At 55.8% G+C, this 22,324-nt stretch overlaps 1 protein-coding gene and 1 long non-coding RNA gene across 2 annotated transcripts; one reads left to right on the top strand and one right to left on the bottom strand.

Annotated features, from left to right (window-relative positions):
• Positions 1 to 294: 294 nt before the first annotated feature.
• Positions 295 to 5,620, bottom strand: LOC132233634 (uncharacterized). Its single transcript, XR_009452679.1, has 3 exons — positions 4,650 to 5,620; positions 3,286 to 3,409; positions 295 to 985 (listed from the first exon to the last, which is right to left on the bottom strand). It is a non-coding gene; the product is annotated as an uncharacterized LOC132233634 (long non-coding RNA).
• A 1,100-nt stretch (positions 5,621 to 6,720) lies between these two features.
• SLC6A19 (solute carrier family 6 member 19) lies at positions 6,721 to 21,747 on the top strand. Its single transcript, XM_059694637.1, has 12 exons — positions 6,721 to 7,081; positions 11,742 to 11,882; positions 12,346 to 12,483; positions 13,298 to 13,479; positions 13,818 to 13,928; positions 14,270 to 14,382; positions 15,976 to 16,104; positions 16,190 to 16,346; positions 16,991 to 17,195; positions 17,308 to 17,467; positions 19,262 to 19,424; positions 19,738 to 21,747. The coding sequence occupies exons 1-12, from the start codon at positions 6,880 to 6,882 to the stop codon at positions 19,939 to 19,941; spliced, it is 1,905 nt and encodes a 634-aa protein (XP_059550620.1). The 5' UTR covers positions 6,721 to 6,879; the 3' UTR covers positions 19,942 to 21,747.
• Positions 21,748 to 22,324: the final 577 nt, after the last annotated feature.

The following is a 22,324-nucleotide window of genomic DNA, read 5'->3' on the forward strand; positions in this document are numbered from 1 at the left end:
GACGAGATCAGTCTGCGGCCCTCCCTCACCTGCTGCGATACAGCACTGAGGACGAGATGGGGGGCATGTGGCCAGGCAGACGTCAGTCACTAATGTTCAGCTCCAGTCCCGAGCCTTGCTGTCCTGGGGCTTGGGGGTCCTCCTATCCTTGAGCATGTCCTGTCCAGGGGACATCTCAGGAGCAGGGCCCCCTCGCTTGGCTTCTGGCCCAGCACAGGAAGAGGTTACAACTTGGGCTTCTCCACATATTTTCCATCGATTTGACGGGTGGGGTGTCCCCTCCTAATACTGAGCTGAACGTGGGCCCATTGAAATAAAATGTGAGAGACAAACACAAAGTGGATTAAGGACCACATCCTCCTCCTCAGGGCTTCGATGAGCTTCCTGGTTCAAACTACATTAAAAAAAAATTTATTTATTTAAAATTTTATTTTATTTTATTTTATTTTTAATATATTTTTATTGATTTCATGAGAGGAAGGGAGAGAGAAACACCAATGATGAGAGAGAGCCATTGATCAGCTGCCTCCTGCAAGCCTCCCCACTGGGGATAAAACCCAAAATCCAGGCATGTGCTCTCACCGGGCATCAAACAATGACCTCCTGGTTCATAGGTCAATGCTCAACCACCAAGCCACACCGACCATGGCCAAACTACATTTTATAAAACTTATGGGCCTGGCTGGTGTGGCTCAGTGGTTGAGCATCAACCCATGAACCAGGAGGTCACAGTTGGGATTAATCTAGGAATGTAAGGTTGCTTCATATTGAAACATCTAGTTGTTAGTCCCATATTGGGGAATAAGGGAAAACAAGTTAGTAATCATCACAAAAATGTAGGAACCCATTTCATAACATTTATCACCCATTCGTAATAAAAGAGGCCCCTCAAAGATGGGCACGTGTGATGGCTACAGGTTTCTCTTGGAGGTGATGAAAAGGTCTCAGATTGGTTGTAGTGATGTTTGCACAGTGCTGTGATACACTAAAAAGAAAGTAAATTGTATATTGTGATCGTTGTATCTCAATAAATCTGTAACACAAAGAAATAAAAGCACCTCTCAATACACAGAGAATAGAAGGGGTAGTCCTTATTCTCATTTTGAATGATCCAAGGTGAAATAGCAGAAGCTTCGTATAAGATGGAAATGAGCCCAGAATAACTCCTGGTAATGATTTTGTCCACGATAGTGCTGGACACATGATAATAAAGTAAGAAAAATAAAAGTATAAGAGGTAAAAAGGTCGAGATAAACTGTCATTTTTCATTTGACATATTTTTGTATTGAAAATATATCTAAAAATCAATGGTTAAAAAAAGTAAAAAAAAGCCTGGCCGGAGGGACTCAGTGATTGAGCATTGACCGATCAGGGCCCATGCTCAGGTTGCAGGCTGGATCCCCAGTAGGGCATGTGCAGGAGGCAGCCTATTGATGTTTCTCTCTCATCGATGTTTCTATCTCTCTCTCCCTTCCTCTCTCTCTAAAATCAATAATATATATATATATATATATATATATATATATATATATATATAGTTTTACTTTAAAAAATAAAAAAATTCAATATAAGGTCTGTATACAAAAATTAATTATATCATCATATATTCCAGCAATTAGAAGGTAGACATTTTAAAAAATACCATTCATCATAACATGAAAAATAATCAAATACCTAAGAAGAAATCGAATGAAAGATCTTCAAGACCTCCACACAAAAAAACCTATAAACTGTTATTGAGGAAAGAAGGCATACGTTAACGCCACTGTGTTCGTGGTTTGAAAAACAATATTGGTAAGACTCCATTTAAATGATCTATAGATCTATAGATTTAATGCACTCCAATCAAAATCGCAGCAGGTCTTCTGTGGACATTTACAAGCTTATTCTAAAACGTTCCGTTCTTGAAGAAGAGCACAGCTGGAGGGCATACTCCATCAGACACAAAGACCTGGGAAAAAGCCCCAGGGATGAGATTGTGCCCACGGCAGAAGGTGGACACGCAGATTCATGGACAGAGTACGAAGTGAAGAAGCAGACCGCACAATGCGAACAATAGATCCATGGCCAAAGCAGCTTGCAGAAAGAGGAGGAGAGGGTGATATTTTGAGTAAACGGGGCTGGATCCTTCATTTGGATCTCATTCATTTGGATGCCTTGACTGCAGGCTCGATCCCCGGCGGTGGGAAAGGAAGCTGGACTGCTACCTCACACGACACACGAAAACCAATTCCAAGGAATTCCAAGTTGACTGTTGACTTAAATATCTAAAGCCAAACCATAAAGCTTCCAAAACGAAACCTGCGAGGATATCTTCATGACCTTGAGGTAGGCTAACGTATTTTTTAAAGGATTGATGGTTGGTCAACAGTGTAATGGCAGTTTCTGTACCCCCAGGAGGCCACCTGGAGGTGCAGAAAGGCTGGGAGGCCGGTGGCTGGGGGGGAAGGTGTTTCTGAAGCACTGCCTTCCAGAATATGGTCAAATGTTCTGAAGGTTAATAGAAAGACTCAGCATCCAATTGAAAAGGGCATTTGAATGGGAGGATCATGATGGCCGGTCAGTTAACAGGATTAAGCTCCATGGCACAGGCCCTCAGGGAAATGCAAGTTAAAAACCACAGATGATTAGCCCTAGCTTGTTTGGCTCAGTGGTTATAGTGTCGGTCCTTGGGCCAAAGGGTTGTGGGTTGGATTCCAGGTCAAGGGCATGTACCTCAGTTGCAGGTTCCCCAGCCTTGGTAGGGGCAGGTGCGGGAGGCAGCCAATTGATGTATCTCATTCACATCAGTATTTCTCTCTCTCTCCCCCTCCTCCCTCCCTTCCACTCTCTCCAAAAATCAATGGAAAAAGTATCCTCAGGTGAAGATTAACAAAAAAACCACCAAAACAAACCCACAGGTGGTTATTTAGCACTGGCACAATGGCCATAAGGGAAACTAAGCAAGGACACCAAGCTGGCAAGGGTGTGGGGCCTCCCCAGGGAAGCAGGTAACTGGCTCAACCCCTCCCGCAGGCCATGGCAGCATCCTTTCCAGCTGGGCACGTGCACACGGAGGAGAAGCGGTTCTACCGGGAATACGACACGAGTGTGCCAGAGACAAGGACAGGTTTCACAGAGGCTTTCGTGATAGTGGCACACACTGGCTGCTGCCCGAAGCGGCAGAACAATCCGTGAGCTGTGGCACATCACCCCAGGGGTCCCGCACACGCACAGGCACACGCACAGGCACACGCACACGCATTTATAGAACTACAGACCAATGAGAAAGCTGTTGGCGTTTACCTCCAGTGTTCTCCATTGAGCATGTTTTCCTTTTGTAATACGATCCTGGCATGTCAGGCGTGGCTGAGGAGACAGTATGAGGAGGTGGCCTCAGGCTGCAGATGCCATCAGATGGGTGTGCCTCCTGAGAAGATCCTCACCATGAGACCCACTCTGTGTCTTCATCGTGGACAAACATAACTTTCCACAATTGACTCCAATTACCTCTCTGGTTTGGCAGCTAACAGAATTTATTAAGGGGCACTTCCATAGAAGGCATGTCTTAAGTGGACATCCTCCACACTGCTTGGCAGGTGCCAAAGAAATACAAAGAACAGGCAGGGTGGGCAGGATAAGGGTCCGTGACCCATCCCAGGTACGGGACCATCCTCACACGCTTGGCTGGGTCAGGACCATGGCTGGTCCAGGGCCGAAGGAAAGCCTCGACTGCTGTCATCTCTGAGGGGGTTTGGAGGCCAGTCTCTGTCCTGGCGCATGTCTGGCTGGCAGGCCAGCCACGTCATGGAGCACTCTCTCCTCCTCAGGACAGAGGCATCTGTTCCCTGCCTGCCTGGACCTGCCATCCAGGGAGGGCACCACCAGCCTCCAGCTGCAGGAGTCGTCCCTGGGCCCCTATCATCTGAGTATTTCTGAGGCCTCAGACACTGTCTGAGGGGCGTTATCAGTGAACAAACAGGAGTCAGAGACACTCCTCCCCACCCTCACCCCCCGCCGGGCCCTCACACCCGCCCCCCATGCCCTCCCCCCCATGGCCCTCACATCCCCATAAGGAAGAGAGACTGTAAGCAATTAGCCAAGTAACTGAGTCACCTTCACAGCATGTTCGAAGGAAAAGCAGAGTTCAGTGGAGTAGGGAGCGGGGGGGGGGGGGGGGGGTCAGGCTCCGTGTTAAGGGGGTGACCAGGGTGGCCCTCTGGTGGCTACACCATGACTTGAAGGTGGAAGGGAGGACTGGCAGACACCGTGGGAAGACAGCTCCAGGCAGGGGAGGCAGGCGTGGGCCTGGGGTGCAAGGAGGGGCCTCCAAAGGGGGTTAAGGGTCCTGGCAGGTCAGATGCCAGCCCCCAGGCCTTCCCCTTGGAGAAACAGGATGGGGGGCTCTGAGCAGGAGGGACAGGGGATGCCATGCCCTCAGCAGGCTGCGAGAACGGCCTGCTCCGTCTCCTGCCCGCACATCTCCCTTTCTCTTTCCCTCTCCTGTGAGCCCCGCACCCCGAATCTGGCCCCGCATATCAGAATGCTCAGACCACAGGGGCCGCTTGCAGCCCCATGAGCCCACGGTGCCACCACAGAGGCGCCTGCCTCCTCAGCACTCCACTCGGACCCCCACCCAGGCCTGTGGAGGACCCAAGCGCCTCTGGAACCTGGACTGAGTCGGTCCCTGGCGGCAGCCGCCTTCGTCCGCGTCAGGAAGATCCCGAGACCCCAGCTGCTCAGGTCAGCACTTGGCACCTGGCCTTCAGTCTGCCAGGCGCCATTTCCGAATATTTCCTAGGAAAACTGCCGTGGAGTTGGGTGTACACCGTGTCTCACAGCCTAGGAAGGGCCCTCAGGGCCCTCGAGCGGTGGGGCTGAGGCTCAGGGAGGCTGCAGTTCTAGGAATGTGGGTCCAAGTCCAGTTCCTGCCACTCAGGCTTCCTCTGCGAGGCTTCCAGAGGGAGTGGCTGAAGGACCCACTGGTGAAACTAGACACTCACCCTGCCACCCAGCACCCGGCTCCATGCCTGTCTCCTGTGGGGGCTCACACTGGACATGTCTAGGGCAGAACCCCACCTCACCCCGCCCCCAGCTCCTCCCCCTTGCTGGCCCTCGGGGTCCAGACAGCCCTCTCCCAGCCCCACCCCTGGCCTGGCCGGCCTGGCGCACTCTCTCCTGCTCCTCTGCCTCTGTCACTCTGCAGCTGGCCCTGCCCTCTAGTCTGCCCCTGTCAGGAGCCAGATGTCCCCGAGAGCAAACCGCATGGATCTCTTCCTTCCGGCCTCCACCCTTCCCCAGTCTCCCCCCCTTCACGGGGTCAAAGGTCAGGCTCCTGAGCTCATTTCTGCCTAGTGACCCCCACCCACCCTCCTGGATTGTTTGGTAAACTCAGTGTGAACCAGTCAAGTGGGGTCAGGGCACCGGTGCCTGGCCTCCCAGCCGTTACCATCCAGCGGCGAGGACCACGGATGATAGATACAGAGGCAGCACGACACATCCATCCTTCTAGGAAGGCCGCCGGGGGTGAAGAGGGGTGGGAGGTCAGCAGGCGCAGACTGGCAGGAAGGGCCCGCAGAGCACTGACCAGAAGGCTGGACACAGGCTGGTGGGAAGGCCGTCCCTGGGGGAAAGACCCAGCCGAGGGATGACCATTGGATGGGCACCGGTGCCTGGCCTCCCAGCCGTTACCATCCAGCGGCGAGGACCACGGATGATAGATACAGAGGCAGCACGACACACCCATCCTTCTAGGAAGGCCGCCGGGGGTGAAGGGGGGTGGGAGGTCAGCAGGCGCAGACTGGCAGGAAGGGCCCGCAGAGCACTGACCAGAAGGCTGGACACAGGCTGGTGGGAAGGCCGTCCCTGGGGGAAAGACCCAGCCGAGGGATGACCGTTGGATGGTCACCAGCCCCAGGGAAGGTTCTGTGGGGGAGGGGGCACTCACTGAGCTCAGTATCTTGGGGGGGGGGGCAGAGCTTGGAGGCACACCCCCACCCCACTCCCTGAACTGGAAACTGCGCTCAAAAGCCCTGGCTTTGGCCCGGCCGGTGTGGCTCAGTTGGTTGAGTAGTGTCCTGTGCACCCAAACGTTGCCAGTTCCATTCCTGGTCAGGGCACACGCCCCAGTTTGGGGCTTGATCCCCAGGTGGGAGCGTGCAGGAGGCAGCTGGTCAGTTGGTGGAAGGACAGAGCCCTGCGCTGGTGGAGAGGCCTGGAGGCTGCTCAGCAGCTGGGGGACAGTGCACTCCCGGAGCCCAGGGAGAGCGCATGGGAAGGAGCATGAGGGGCCGCATCCGTAGGGCTCTGGCACCGGGCTCTCTGAGTAGCTATTCAGAGCCAAGTGTGACCAGGGCAGTGGGCTGTTCCCAGGGTCCAGGGCTCCAACTCATGCTTCGGGACTCGGGGGGTCGGGGGAGGTACCCCAGCACCCAGCCTATTGGCAGAGAGAGCTGGGGAGAGAGGAACCCTCTGGCATCCTCCTGCAGGTGGGAGTGTGTGACTGGTGGGGAGTAGGGGGGCTTCGAAGGTCCAGGCAGGGCCATGGATGGGGCCTTTGTGCCCTGGGTTCCTCCTCCCTGGGAGCCTGGCTATCAGCCTGGCTATCGGAGCCCATGTGGGGGTGGGGGCGGCTCCTCTGTGCCCGTGACTCTGTGTTTGCACAGGGGGAGGGGCTGGCCGGTGCCAGCTGAGAGCCTCAAAGGGTCGGCCAGCGCCTCTGCAGATAAGGCATTAACAGTCCTGTGGACTCACCCTTCGGATCTGCTGACGCTTCCTTTCAGCCTAGGTGCTTGGGGTGAGGTGCCAAAGGTTCCCTATAAAGTGCTGGGGCTCCGGCTGTGTCCACTCGACCTCCAGCTCCTGCCCTGTCCTGACGAGAGGGACCCACCTGTGATCACCATGGTGAGGCTTGTTCTGCCCAACCCGGGCCTGGACGACCGAATCCCCTCCCTGGGGCAACTGGAGGTCATCGAGAAGGAGGAGGCCAGCTCGCGGCCGAAGTGGGACAACAAGGCCCAGTACATGCTCACCTGCGTGGGCTTCTGCGTGGGCCTGGGCAACGTCTGGCGCTTCCCCTACTTGTGCCAGAGCCATGGCGGAGGTAGGCCGGGCAGGAGGGCAGTTTGGGGGTCCAGGCAAACAACACTGATGTCCCCAGGACCCCAGCACCCCATTCATAGAGGGGAGAAGTCTGCAGGGCCAAGGGCTGTGGGCAGGACAGCACAGGCTCGTGCCCTCCACCCCATTCACTGGTCCACTTGAGCCCCACGTTGGCACCGAGCAGGCTGGGCAGAGGGCCGGGCTGGAGCACGGGCCCAGGTGCCGACATCTTCACTCCGCTTCCGTTCGCCCGAGTTGGCAAGGGAGGTCCAGTGCCCGGTCCCACACGCCCAGGCGTTTGTATCAGTGGAGGCCACCCTTGATCCAGGACCCAGGAGCCCTGACCTGCTCCCAGAGAACAGGCCTGACCTGCGAGGAGGGGGACAGAGAGGGACCAGCTGCTCCTCTGGGTGGAGCCCCTTCTGTGAGGGTGGATGGCGCCAGCAGGAGGGGCAGTGAGGCCAGCCCTCCTTTGAAATACCTTATGGCATTTCCTATGAGGGACAGAGGAGGGGGTGGGTGACCCACAGAGGAACAGGCAGGCAGGCTCCTGATCGGCGTGCTCACGGGCCAGAGGTGGGAAGGCTGCATCCCCCACGGAACGCTGCCTCAGCCGGTCCTGCCGCCCCCAGAGTCTCCGGGGCCTTGCCCGAGGCCCAGGGGTCTCCTTCCCCTGGGCTGAGGCTACTCCCTCTTCCCCAGCTGCAGAGACTGCCTTGGGGCTGCTGGGTCTCAGTCCCCATGATTTTGTCCTTCCACCCACCCTCCCAGTGTCAACAGGCTTCGGGGACGGAGATCACACCTGTGGTCCCATCAGCCCCCACGCACCTGTGGCTTCTGTCTCCCCTGGGCCCCAGCCCTGGGAGGGGAGCTGCTGCCAGGAGCTCGGTGGCGGGAAGGGGAACAGAGCTGAGCTTGTTCTGGGAGGAGGTCTGGGCAGGTGCTGCGCTCCCCGTGAGACAGGCTCTGCAGAGCTGGCTGGACGCTCTGAGGATGCGTCTGCTTCTGTGGGCTGTTGAATACCCTCCTCTAAAAGCACAAACGCTCTCTAGTGACGTGAGTTTGTTCTTACTCTGAAGAACCTGCAGGCTTTCGCCAGGCTTTGTGGCAGAAAGGAAAGCAGATGGGGTTGTTCCCAGGCCACCGTTGTGACCCACCCCCCTTTCCATGGCCAAAAGGGAAGCTTCTGAATGTCGGGAAGGATCTGTCTTTACACTTGGGGCCCATCCTATGCTTTCCAGATAGTCCTGTCGGCCACCTCTGCGCGGTGGAGGGGTGAATGGAACCCTGGGAGTCCGTGAGGGGCCCAGCAGTAGAATCACTGAGTCCCAGAGGTCAGCTGCCTCTTCCCTCTGGAAGGTCCTGGTCATTTCCCCACCCCCACCAGGGCTGCCCTGGGCCAGGGTTCTGGCAACACCTGCAGCATATAGTTAGTTCCAAAGGGAAGGGACTAAGCGGGGAGGGGGACCTGGGTCTGAGAAGCGTTCACCCCTGGGGTGCAGCACACACTCACTGTCAGTCTGAGGGGTAATGCGGGGACACTACCTCCAGACACTGTGGATGAGAGGGAGCTGTCCCCCATCACCCTGGCTCCTGCTGAGTGGACAGACAGCTATTGAGGACAGTGACAACCCCCCAAGCTCAGGAGACAATTGTTGAGGGCAGTGATAAGAAGCCAACACCAGGAGAAAATTGCCGAGGACAATGACAAGGTGTGGCAGGTGACTCCTCTCGGTGGCATTTCCCACGCCTGTAAGCCCAGATCTCCAGGAGGGAGTGGTTGGGTAACTTGGAGAGAAAATGACGCATCTGAGGACTCTGAGGACCAGTCCTGGTTTGGTGAAAACTTAGTTTGCCTTCAATTATTTCTACGAGTTTTGGGTAATTTGAAAAGTAAAACAAATCATCATTTGCTTTGTGTTTAACTTTATATTATAAGGGGAAAAAGCAGAAAAGTAGAGAAAGCCACAGAGAAGACCCCTGCCCCCATGACCTAGATCAGCATCTGCAGCACTTTGCCATGTTGAGTGGGGCGGTGGCCGAGTGCGAGTGCGTGCGCACACAGAGCCCCTGCGTGCTGCGTGACATTGAGAAGTGTTGTCACAAGAGGGCCCCACCTTCTAGATCTCGGATGGGGGCATCTCTGTGACCAAAGGGCAGGTAAATGGGGCACCAGGTGGGCCGTGTCCTCTAGCTGCATCACCTCAGCTGCCTCACCCTAGTTCTCTTTTCTCCGTCTTGTGCGTCTGCCGTCAGCAAACAGCGGGGTGGAGTCACCTCTGCAGAGTCCATCTTGCCACAAGTCAGAGGAAATGGGCTCGTGTCATGTGTCTCTCGATGGGTCAGTCAGGACTGAATTGGGTGGCAGGGGCAGCCCGGGTGAGGGGCCAGCGCCTCTCCTCATTCAGCCTTCAGGGAACAGAGAGAGGAGCTGGGGGACCCACGGCCCCCGTGTGGGCGCTGGGGCAGGTGGGCTCACGGGCCCTTTTCTGAAGACGGGTATTTCAAAGGTTCCAGAAGTCAGCCCTGAGTTGAGTTGATATCACCATCTGTGTCCTGGCCCTGTTTACTCTGCTGTGCACCTTCTGGGCCATGGGGCTCACCCCATGAAATGGAAGGTGCTGGAGAGCTCTGATCCAAGGGCTGCACCACAGAGCTACTCTGTCGAGCTTTGCAGACCTAGAAGTGGGGGGCACGCAGGAGATTGAAACCAGGAGACTGGGTCAGAGTCAGGGCTCACCCTGCTCCCTGAGTTGGCCACAAACAGCCGGGGCCTGGTGACCAGATGGTCAACCGTCAAGAGTTCTGCACCAGCACCAGGCCCAGGAGTGTGTCCAGGGAACTGCATTCACACACATCTGCCCACAACCTCAGTTCTCCATGTGAATGCACCACATGCCTGCCCCAGTGCTGCCACCTGACACATGGTGTGCCCCTCATCCCTTCTTAGGGACAGAGAGCTTAGGAGAGCTGGTGTATTGGTGGGGTGGGGGGTAGGAAGCAGCGCCGCCCAAGGACCATGCAGTCTGCTCACCACTGGGCCGTCCATGTGCCTCTGCAGCCTGGTCCTTGGGACTGCCTTTCACCACTGGTCCTGGCGCTGCACCCGGTCAATACATAGTCCTCAAGCTTTTCCTCTGTGCCACGCACCACCTGCAGGGGAGATGTGGGAAAGCCTTAGACCAGCGGTTCTCAACCTGTGGGTCGCGACCCCTTTGGCGGTCGAATGACCCTTTCATAGGGGTCGCCTAAGACCATCCTGCATATCAGATATTTACATTATGATTCATAACAGTAGCAACATTACAGTTATGAAGTAGCAACGAAAATAATTTTATGGTTGGGTCACAACATAAGGAACTGTATTTAAAGGGCCAGAAGGTTGAGAACCACTGCCTTAGACCCTGCCCTTAAAGACAGCAGCTACCCCTACCCAGCCGTCCCTCCCCTCCCCTCCCCCACCTGTTTCCTAAATTCTTAAAGAGAAAGAAAGCTGCATCTCTTTATTTTAGCTTATTTACTTACTTATTTATTATTGATTTTTTATTGATTTAAGAGAGAGAGAGAAACATTGACTTGTTGTTCTACTTATTCATGCATTCATTGGTTGATTCTTGCATGTGTCCTGACTGGGGATTAAACCCCCAATATTGAGGTATCGGGACGACGCTCTAACCAACTGAACTACCCGGCTAGGGCCAAGGAAGCTGCATTTCTATGCTAGTGTATCTTTCTTCTGCGGGACCTTTACACCTTGCCTCGTCCCACCCGTCTCTGCCTCTGTGTGTGTGTGTCCATCAGTGTGCAAGGGCACAGGACCGCAGGCCCCTACAGCCAGGTCTGTCAGGCACCCACCATGTTACACCTGGAGGAGCGTCCAGGAGGAGGGATTCCTAAGGAGCGACTATCCAAGTGGGGTTTTCAAGGGTGAATAGGAGTTTCCTGGTGGAGATGGAGGGGCAATGGGACCTGCGGGTCAAAGTGACTTCATGAAGTAGGGATGGGATCAAAGGGTACCTGGGAACCACAGACTTTGTTTTCCTCGATAGTTTTGCCCAAAAGACATTCACATCAAACTTCTGAGAAAACAGTAAAGAGGCAAATCTTTTCTTATTTTAACTCTACCCTCACTGATACTCTGACCCAGTGAGCTTGCAGCCACAGTGGTACCCCAGACCCAGGGCAACTCCCCACTCCTCTCCTGCAGGAGATCCAGCAAGGGGATCACCCCTGCTGCTCTCTACTTTTCATCTCATTGTCACAGTGAGCTAACCATCACCTTTGAGTGAAGGTCCCCTGTGCTGTCCATGTCTTCTTGTTGGATTTTGAGCCCCCAAAGGGCTCCCCGTGACCTCCCCATGCTCCTCCCAGCATGTGGACACCTTTCTTAATTCCCCAGGAGCTGTCATGTGCTCACCCTGTAGGACAAGCACGGTCTAGGAGGGACAGTAGACAAGCTGGCCACTGTTGTGAGATGGCATGAAGCATGCCTCGTAAAACAGTGCCAATGGCCATCATGAGTGGTGCATTTGATGGTGTTGCTCTAAGTCTGCATTTGTGGGCAAGTTCTGCAGGCACTTTCTACCAGCGCCTGTGTCTCCAGGGGAGCCCGTGGCCACCTGGCTGTGTTACCTGACACACGGCTGCCTCTTCCCCACCAGGAGCATTCATGATCCCGTTCCTCATCCTGCTGGTTGTGGAGGGTGTCCCTTTGCTGTACCTGGAGTTCGCCATCGGGCAGCGACTGCGCAAGGGCAGCGTGGGCGTCTGGAGCTCCATCCACCCAGCCCTGAAGGGCATAGGTGCGTGTCTGGGCCCAGTCGGTGGGACCCCTGCCAGGCCCCAGTGTGGGCAGCAAGCCCACTTCTTCCTTTTCACCCCTGCTTCCAGAGGACTCACCACCCCCAGCCCTCTGCAAACCCTTCCTTAGCATCTCACAGAAGTGTAGGTGGCAGGGCCCAGGCTGGGGTCATGCCTGGCCACTAAAGCCAGCTGGGCAGCAGAGGCTATCCTGAATCCCGGGTGCCCGGGGCCTGCGAATGTGTATATGTCGGGAGAGCTGAGGCCCCCATGCTGCCTACAGGAAGGCTCAGCAAGCACCTGAAGACCACCACTCTGTTTTCTGGAACCCTGAGTCCATTCACACTCAGTCCTCAAGGGGCTCCCCCAGCACAACCTCTTCCTGCTAACAGTGCCCAGACCCCAGTGGGGGCCCCTCAATGGTGCCCCCTAGTGGCGTCCCCAGCAGTGTTGATTGCCCCCCAGGGATCGCGTCCATGTTCGTGTCCTTCATGGTGGGCCTCTACTACAACACCATCATCGCCTGGGTCATGTGGTACTTCTTCAACTCCTTCCAGGAGCCCCTCCCTTGGAGCACGTGCCCACTCAACGACAACCTGACAGGTGTGTCCAGGGCAGGGTGGGGCCAGGGGTCGGGGGACAGGATGGCTGGTGGTGTGAGAGCATGTGCACCTTTGAGCATACAGACCGAGTCCATGAGTAGTCACCCTTTGATTTCCTCAAATGCAAAAATCGGGGCACATTTATGGCAACAGGGAATTTTAAAAAATCACTGTGCCAGAGAAAAGCCCTTAGAAAAGGTGCCTCCACCTCAAGAGGTGGTGCCGGCCAAGGTTAAAACGAAGGAAAGGAGGGAGGGACCTGCTGCTCCATGACCTTATACAGGGGGTGGCCTGATTCTACACTGTCCCTTCCCACCACATTCCCCAGGGCCTTTTTGGGGCCCCCTCCAGGGAAGGGAAGAGGGGAGCAGACCCTCTGCCTGGGGCCTCTGTGGGACACAGGCTGTGTGCTCAGCTCCACAGCTTGCACACATTTGCATCAGGACACCAACTGCATGCATGGGTCTAATAAGCAGGAAGTGGTCAGTGCACAGTGTGTGTGTGTGTATGCATGTCTAGTGTGCTCACACTTCTGTACGCACACATATGTGCACATGTGCACATGTTTGCATTCAGGTATGCCCATGGATACATATGTGTCTTGTGAGTATGTGTGCATGTGCAAATGTGTGAAGGTATGCTCGGGCGCATGCACATGAGCATGCCTGTGTGGATGTGCACACATGTGTGTATATGCATGTCTGTGTGCACTATGTCCCTGGTGTCAGTGAGTTGGGAGCGCAGCATTGCCATGTTCCCCATCCTCCTCCTGGGTTCCCTGTGTTCCACACTAATGATGTGAGTGCCCCCTGCAGGCTATGTGGACGAGTGTACCCGCAGCTCTTCAGTGGACTACTACTGGTACCGAGAGACCCTCAACATCTCCAACTCCATCAGCAACTCGGGCTCTGTGCAGTGGTGGATTCTGCTCTGCCTGACCTGTGCCTGGTGTGTCCTCTACGTATGCACCATCCGTGGCATCGAGACCACCGGCAAGGTGCGGGCTGGGCTTCAGGAGCTGCCCCTTAATCAGCTCTGAGGGTCACCACCCGTGTCCAGGAGGGGCCTCTGCTGCCTCCAGCTTGGCCCTGGGGATGTGGTGCTGGCATGGATGGTCCTCAAACCTGTGCTTGAAAAGCTGCAGCAGGAGTGACCCACAGTAGTTCTCTGAGTAGGAGGACTGAGTAGTCATCATTACTAATATAGCAGTAGGAAACGTCAGATCTCCCTGCCCTGGGAGCTGGGGGCAGAGGGGTGCCTGGAGGAACAGAGCCAGGGTCCTTTCTTCCTGTGGGTGCTGTCTTCCCCTTCATCCCACTTCTGCCCTGTCCCCAGGCTGTGTACATCACCTCGACGCTGCCCTATGTCGTCCTGACCATCTTCCTCATTCGGGGACTGACGCTAAAGGGATCCACCAACGGTATCGTCTTCCTCTTCACGCCCAACGTGAGTCTCCCGCTGCCCACCTTGGGGCTCCAGTTCTTGTGGGAAAGGCCACCCTGGAGGATGGGCCTCCCACCTGAGACCAGCCCTGGCCAGTCCTAGGCCCCTCAATGCATGCATGCTGGGCCTGTGAGCTTGAGGGAGGCCCTGTGCGGATTGATGGCAACCACCTCCAAGTTATCAGTTACCACCTTTAGGGGGCGTTGTTTGTTCTGACCACCTGCCCAGCAGCCTCAGCTGTCCCCAGCCTCCAGGTTCACATCTCTGCCGTGGGCTACTACCTCCTGGTTTCCTGTGGCCCCCCGTCCTTGGGGTACCAGCTGAGGGTCTCTGTTTGGCTGCAGGTCACGGAGCTGGCCAACCCACTGACTTGGCTGGATGCGGGGGCCCAGGTCTTCTACTCCTTCTCGTTGGCCTTCGGGGGCCTCATCTCCTTCTCCAGCTACAACTCCGTCCAGTGAGTGAGGACAGGGGTTCTGCGCTGGGCAGAGGGCTTTCCTCATGACCCATGGGATCATGGGGTCCATGGGGCTCCGTGCCAGGGAGGCAGGCTTAGGATCTGAGAGATTTTCACACACTAGGTACCTTAAGCGTTGACTGTCCTCCCCGTGGTGCCTTGGTCCTGGGGATGATGATCCCTGGTGTGCTCCTCTCCATCCCCTAAAGCCCCTTCTGGTTGCCCCTCAGCATCCAGGACCCTAGGTGCCCAGCCACCACAGTCCATCCTGTGCCCCCTATCCCACCCTAGGGGCCTTTGGAGGGAGGAGGTTGTTATCAGTTCATCTCACAAACACTTACAGAGCACCTACTGTGTGCCCTGCATGAAACATGAGGTTTTGTCCTCCTGAGACCTGTGGCTGTGGCCTCTTAGAGAGACAAACAAAATGAGGAGGAGGAGGGGTCCCTGGAGGGGTATGGGACCAGGCTGGGGTCCTCAGTAGGATGGGCTTGTGTGCAGAAGGTGCAGTATGAGCACTCGGACAGGTAGGGGGTGAGTGCCGGTGCCTGCTGGCTGCTGGCCGCTGGCCGTGGGGGATGGTCCCAGCGGGTGGGAGCCCAGCAGGGCAGTGGTGAGGCCCGATTTCTCCACACCTGTTACTATCTGACTTTTTGATGAGGTGTCTCACTGTGGGTTTATTTTCATTTCTCTGAGGGCTGAGGGTCTAGGTTTCTGCCGGAAGCATCTAGAACAGCAGTTCTCAACCTGTGGGTCGTGACCCCTTTGGCGGTCGAACGACCCTTTCACAAGGGTCGCCTAAGACCATCCTGCATATCAGATTTTACATTACAGTTATGAAGTAGCAACGAAAATAATTTTATGGTTGGGTCACAACATGAGGAACTGTATTTAAAGGGCCAGAAGGTTGAGAACCACTGATCTAGAAGGATGTGTTAGCATTAGCAGTGGGGCCAGTGGGAGAGCTGCTGGGTTGGGTTGGGGAGGTCAGGGGTTGGGTTTTGGACACATTGAGCCCGGGAAGCCTTTAGGCTCTGGGTGGAGATGGGAGCCCTCAGCTGGGAGGAGACAGGACCTGGAGGGACCAGGTGAAGGCAGGGGGGTACAGTGGGATAGGGGGCACAAGAGGTGATGGGAGAGGGGCATGGAGGGGTAGGCCACCTCTTCAGAGCTTTTGGGGTGTGGCTGCGAGGCCCTGGCCCGTCCCAAGGCATGAGGCTGAGTGCTCACTGAGTGCCCACCCTCTGGGCGCAGAGCACCTGCTGACCAAGCAGGAATTGGCACGGGGTTTCCTGCCCAGCTTTGGAGTGTGAAGGCTCTAGAAGTCCCCAGGGCTTTCAGGGGTCTCCAGGCCACCAACTTGCAGCAAAGTGGTAAGAAGGGGAGGAGCAAAGGGCCACCGGCTGGGGGATGGCCCTCTGGTCACCTCTTGCTGGGTGCAGTCGGGGAAGGACAGCTGGGAGGCTGTGTCCCCTCTCCCGCAGCACCCCAGCAGCTCAGGCTCAGGGCAAGCTCCTTGCCTGTGCTGACGTGGCTGGGCAGGTGGGCACGGTGTCTCGGCCTGCAGTGACCCAATGCCACTCTCATCTGCAGCAACAACTGTGAGATGGACTCGGTGATCGTGTCCGTCATCAACGGCTTCACATCCATGTACGCAGCCACCGTGGTCTACTCCATCATCGGCTTCCGTGCCACAGAACGCTATGACTCCTGCTTCAACCAGTGAGTGCTCCTCCCGGCCCACACCCACCTCCGAGGAGCCTGCCAGGCCTGCACCACCCAGAACCTCACTCTCTTTGCTCTCCAGGAATATCCTGACGCTCATCAACGGGTTCGACTTGCCCGAAGGCTCTGTCACCGAGAACAACTTCGAGGAAGTACAGCAGTGGTACAATAACACGTACCCCGCGGCCTTCGCCCAGCTGCAGTTCCAGACCTGCGACATGAACTCTTTCCTGTCAGAGGTGAGCGCGTCTCTCTGGGGCAGCGCAAGGCAGGGGAGGGGACACCCTTGAGGGTCACTGACCTCCCCCAGGATCTCAGTTCCTGGGGGCCTGTCTCCGTCCTCACGGCCTGCCCGCCTCTGATCCTCCTGCCCCACCCTGGTGCTTGCACCCCTAGGACCCCTCAGTCACATACCTGCCCTGCACCTGCTCTAACTGGCTCTAACCAATAATGGGTGATACCTTCAGGGCAGCTATTTAGGGGACTCATGCAGGCCCTGTTGAAGTCATTCAGGGCTCTTAACCTGGCCATGTGGGGTGCATCTCAGGAATCGTCTGTGGGGGTGTGGCGCCCTGTCTGTGAGCAGATGGCAGTCTGCATAGCTGTCACATGTCTGTCCAGACAGCTCGGGCCCTGACTGCTGCTGGAAAACGCGATCCCTTTCCTGCCGTTTTAACTAGTTCAGCTTTTAAAAACATAGTTGGGCTGAAGAGACAATGACCGTATTTCACAGGACGGCTCAAAAGAGCCCCATACCTGCACAGTGTGGGCGTAGCCTGTGGAGAGCTGACTAGTGTTTGGCAGGGAAGGACGTATGTGACTGAGGCCGGGGGACCTGGGGAGGGACTGCCCTGTGTGGGTGACACTCTGCTTGTCCATGCAGGGCGTGGAGGGCACGGGGCTGGCGTTCATTGTCTTCACGGAGGCCATCACCAAGATGCCCATATCCCCACTGTGGTCTGTGCTCTTCTTCATCATGCTCTTCTGCCTGGGCCTGTCCTCCATGTTCGGGAACATGGAGGGCGTGGTCGTGCCCCTGCAGGACCTCAAAGTCTTCCCCAAAAAGTGGCCCAAGGAGGTGCTCACAGGTACACAGGCCAGGGCTTGGCTGGGCAGGCAGGTGGTGAGGACAGGCCTCAGGGGCCATGGGTGGGGAGTCAGACGGGAGCTCTGTCCACAGCGACTGTTCTCTGCCCCCAGGTCTCATCTGCTTTGGATCGTATCTCATCGCCCTCATCTTCACGCTGAACTCCGGCCAGTACTGGCTCACCCTGTTGGACAGCTATGCCGGCTCCATCCCCCTGCTCATCATCGCCTTCTGCGAGATGTTCGCTGTGGTCTACGTGTATGGCGTGGACAGGTAGGAGGGAGACCGAGGCATGTGGACGTCTCCAACAGTCATAGGAAACTCGCATCCTGGGATGGGTTGTGTGGGCTCCAGTCCCAGGTGGAACACAGGTGTGCGAACACAGGCCTGAGGGACCGGTGTGGTGTGGGCATGGGTCTGGCACCTGGATGGGTGAGATGGAAAAGAGATGGATCCCAGATGGATGCCCATCCAGAGCAGTTGACACTGTACCCCCTCCAGCTTCCAGGCGCTCCCAGACGTAGCAGAGAAGGGTAAGCGCAGACCATAGAAGACGGCATAGTCTCAGGGGTGGGAGAGAGGAGACAGCCTCACATATGAAAATGCTGGCGCCTCTGATCTGACCACGTGACTTAAAAACATTTAAACCCACGTGTCCTAAGCAAAGTCAAAAGAGAAATAATTAGCCAGGGAAGCAGTTGCCCAGCATGAGGTTGAAGCACTGGTACAGCAGAAGCCCTCGGCAGGCGAGACATGACAGAGGGACCAGATAAGGCAGGGGGTGCTCGGTGTCCTGTGGGGCACAGAAGCTGCCTCCAGGGCTGTGGAGCAAGCGGGGGCGGGGGGGGGGGGACTGACAGGCCCGAGACACTAGCTGTGGGTAAGGGGTGTCCCCGTGATCCAGGCGCTGGGTGTTTTATGTCAACTAGGGATCCGTGGCCAGGGAAGCCCTGTGGTGGGTGTGCTCTGGGCCTTTCTCAGGGGAGAGAGGGCTCTGCAGACAGACAGACACTCAGACAAAGAAGGGGGCTGTGCAGCCCTTCCAGCCATGCTCTTGGCCAAATACTCGGGGTATCACTCCGTTATCCTCGATGTGAGGGGCCCAGAAAACAGCACCATCTCCTTGACAGGAGCTGGACTCGCCACAACTTCAGAAATAAGACAACATGCACAAGCCGTCGGGGGTGGGGAACCCCACTTTACGAACCCTGTTCTGCGTCACCACGACACGTGTGTGTAAGGGCACATGCGCAGGAGGCCTGACTCAACCACACAATGCACACAGCTGGGTGGCAGTCACGGAGACGCTGAGGAGCGTGCGGCGGACTCACTGGGCCGTAACCTCAGCACGGCCGGGGAAGGAGGCTTAAACGGAAGTGCACGATGTTGTCGTGTGGGCGCTGCTGATGTGAAGCAGGCATGACTGTCCTGGTGCATGCATGTCCTCTGCAAATGGCCAAGGACACTTAGAAGTCAGACACTCGCTGCCGGGGGTCCCAGGCAACTCGGCCTCAAGGAGGCCATCTGAGCGGGAGGCTGAGAGCCAGGCATGGCCCCAAGCTGAAGAGACTTGTCACCATACCCCCAGACTCTGCTGGGAACAGGCCTGGGCACCTGTCCTTCTCCAGAAGTGGGCTCACGGGGGTCCTGGACAGTTCACTCTGTTCTGATTTCTGTAGATCACAAAGTATTTTGTGCAGAAGAGAGTTCAGCACAACTCAGGATGTGGGCTGAGGTTTCCTTCCTCCATTTCCCCCAGAAGTGTTAACCCTTATTTGCAAGAGTGGCTGCCCAGGCTGTGTGAGGCCACAAGTTGGAGCACTTGGGCTATGGCTCCATAGGGAGGTTTCCAAAGGCCTCCAGCAAGGCTACCACCACCGGCGGCTTCCCAGGGAAGCGAGCCTTTGCTCAGAGTCCGGCTAGAGCTGTGACGGCGAAAGGCAGGGCCAGCACTGTAGGATGGCACCGCGTGTCTGTATGGAGAGGCTGGCCTGTCCTCTGCTTTGGTGGCATTAAAGGCCCAGGATGTCCACCAGCTGATGGCTCCCTTCCGAACTCTGCTTCCAGGTTTAACAAGGACATCGAGTTTATGATCGGCCACAAGCCCAACATCTTCTGGCAAATCACGTGGCGAGTGGTCAGCCCGCTGCTCATGCTGGTCATCTTCCTGTTCTTCTTTGTGATCAACGTCAATAAGGAGCTGATATACAGCGTCTGGGACCCTGCCTATGTGAGCGTGCAGGGACTGCTGGCCGGGGCGGGGGGCATGCCCCCCGTGAGGAGGCAGAGGAGATGGGGGACACATGGGGGGAAGGGGATGTGGGGAAGGTGTGGGGGCAGAGGAAGTAAGGGAGGCATGGAAGACAGAGGAGGTGGGGCAGGTATGGGAAGCAGATGTGTGTGGGAGGAGCCTTAGGTCTCCCTTCCCTCCCCCACAAGGGCCAGGAAGTGAGAATCGTGGGGAGAAGGGGGCACTGTGCCCCTGAAGGAGACCTTGCTGGCTGTCTTTGTGTCTATTCACCATGTGGTTGCTCTCTCCACAGGCGGAATTTCCCAAATCCGAGAAGGTCCCATACCCAAGCTGGGCATATGGCGTGGTGGTTATCGTTGCTGGTGTGCCCTGCCTCAGCATCCCTTGCTTTGCCATCTACAAGCTCATCAGGAACCGTTGCCAGAAGCAAGAAAGCCAGCAGGGGCTGGTCAGCACCATGTCCACAGCCTCCATAAATGGGGACCTGAAGTACTGAGTGCCCACGGCTGCATGTGTGCATGTACAGATGCATGTGTGAGCATGTGCATGTGCACATGGGTATATGTATATATATACATAAATGCATGTGTTCATACAGGTGTGCACCTGTGTGAGTGTGCACATAGGTGAGAGTATGTATAATGCATGTACGTACATTACATGTATATGTGTACATGTGTGTAAGTCACATGCACACGAGTATGTGTGCACATGTGAGTGTGTATACATGTGCTTCTGTGTATGTGCCTATATGATTTTGTGTACATATGAATGAGTGGTACACATGTGTCAGCACATACCTATATATGTATATGAATACATACAAATGTGCATGCGGGTAAGCATGTGTACATGTGTGCAGATACATATGTGTTGGTGCATATGTGTGTATGCACATGCTAGTTGTGTATTTATAAATGTGTGGTTATGTATGTGGCATGTATCATATCCTGTGGGTATGTGTGTGCATGTATGTATACATGCATGTTGCCCTGCAGCATACATGTCTCCCACGTGGGGCCCAGCTGTCCTCTTGGTTCCCTGCATCACGAATGTGGTGGAGCCTATGCTCAGGTCCTGCCCTGACTTCCAAGGGAAAGTCAGTCAAAAGCGACAGCAGGAGACGGGAATGTGTTGCTGTCTTGGCTCCTTGGAACAGTCTTGTTGCCCCGCCCCATCCCTTCGCTGTCCACCCTGTGACCTAGGAGCGCCTGCAGGAATGTTGCAATTTTACCCTGTCTGCAAGAGGCCTCAGGCCCCTAGGCCAGCAAGACCCAGCCGGCAGAGAATCCCGAGTCTTGGCAATGTTCCAGCTTAATAAATATTAACCCATTTAATTATTGCTTCTGGCTGCCACAAATAGATGACAGTTAAATAAAACTCAACTTGGCATAATTGAAGGCAGAAACACCCTTTGTGTTTTTTTAAGAGAATATTAACTGTGTGAATTTTTAGCCCGATGTTGGAAAAGATGGGTTATAGGGTAACTCAGCTTGGTCACTGCGGTTGAGCACAGCTCATATGTCCTGAGCAATGTCAGGGAACGTGAGCCCCTGCCAGACCGTCCACTTGGGGCTACTTAGTGAAGGGAAGGTCTCCGCCCCATCATGGATGCAACATTCAACCTCAGCCAAAGTCACTTGGCACTTGGGGTGTTTATTTCAATGAACTGGTCACTTCCATTTCCCGTGGAAACATCTGGAAGTTTAAGTTAAAGTGAACTTTTTGGGAGTTCTCTGGGCAGGTTCGGGAGAGCTGAGTGGAGGGTGGGACCTGCTGTCACATCCCATCCATCCACGGGAGATGCCCCACTGCACGCTCCCCTCTCCCAGCGCCTCCTGTGCAACAGCGACCACAGATTTCAGCCCTGAAACCCGGCTGAAAACCTCCAAACACCTCGGCATGTCTGCGGTCCTCTTACACGGCCGGTCACCTGACCACCATGATCTATAGAAACCTCCAGAGGTGGGATGGGAGGCCTGCTCACAGCTCTCCACCCCAGGCCACGTTAGCGCATCCCTGCCCAGGAGGCCCACAGGCCCCACCACGCTCTGGTCCCCACCACCAGGTGCCACTGGCCTCTGTGGGACCTCACCTCCTTCTCTCCATAAAGTTCTGACCCTTGATTGGGAAATGCTCATCAGCACCCGGGGGTGCAGGAGAGGAGAGACTGGGTGGGCTAATCCCATGAGTTCCTGTCCCCTGATGAGTGCCTCATTTTACAGATGTGCTGGCTTTGCAAATTGTTAGACATGCAGGTTTTATAAGCATAAAGTGTATAAATAAATCATTGTATTTCATAGTCTCAACCTAACTGTTGTTCAAATGTAGAGGGATGAGCAGAGGGAGCAGCCGAGCCATCTGAAAGGATGGTGCAGAGCTGGGGCTCTGTTTCCAGGGCTTCCCCTGAAGAAGCCACGGCCTGGTGTCCACGGAGCACAGGTGTCGTGGGTGGGGTGGCCCTGTGTGCAGTGGGTGTCACCCTGCCCACCTGCTGCCTGAGGACTGCAGTGGATGTTGAGGGTGGCACTGGGTGCTGAGCGTGGGGGGAAGCTGCAGGGCTAAGAGGAGGAGGCCCATCCTACCCCACCCCCAGCCCTGACCCCAAAGGTCACCACTGTGTGATTCCATTTATATAACATTGTTGAAATGACAACTATAGATTAGCGGTGTCAGGGGTTAGGGAGAGGGTAGAAGTGGAAGGATGGTTGGTGTGTCCATAAGAAGAGACAGGAGGTGCCCCCTAGCTGGTTTGCTCAGTGGATGGAGCGTCGGCCTGCGGACTGAAGGGTCCCAGGTTTGATTCCAGTTGGGGGCGCGTGCCCGGGTTGTGGGCTCGATCCCCAGTGGGTGGTGTGCGGGCGGCAGCCAATCAATGA

This window comes from Myotis daubentonii, chromosome 4 (genome assembly GCF_963259705.1).
Source record: "Myotis daubentonii chromosome 4, mMyoDau2.1, whole genome shotgun sequence".
Lineage (NCBI taxonomy): Eukaryota > Metazoa > Chordata > Mammalia > Chiroptera > Vespertilionidae > Myotis > Myotis daubentonii.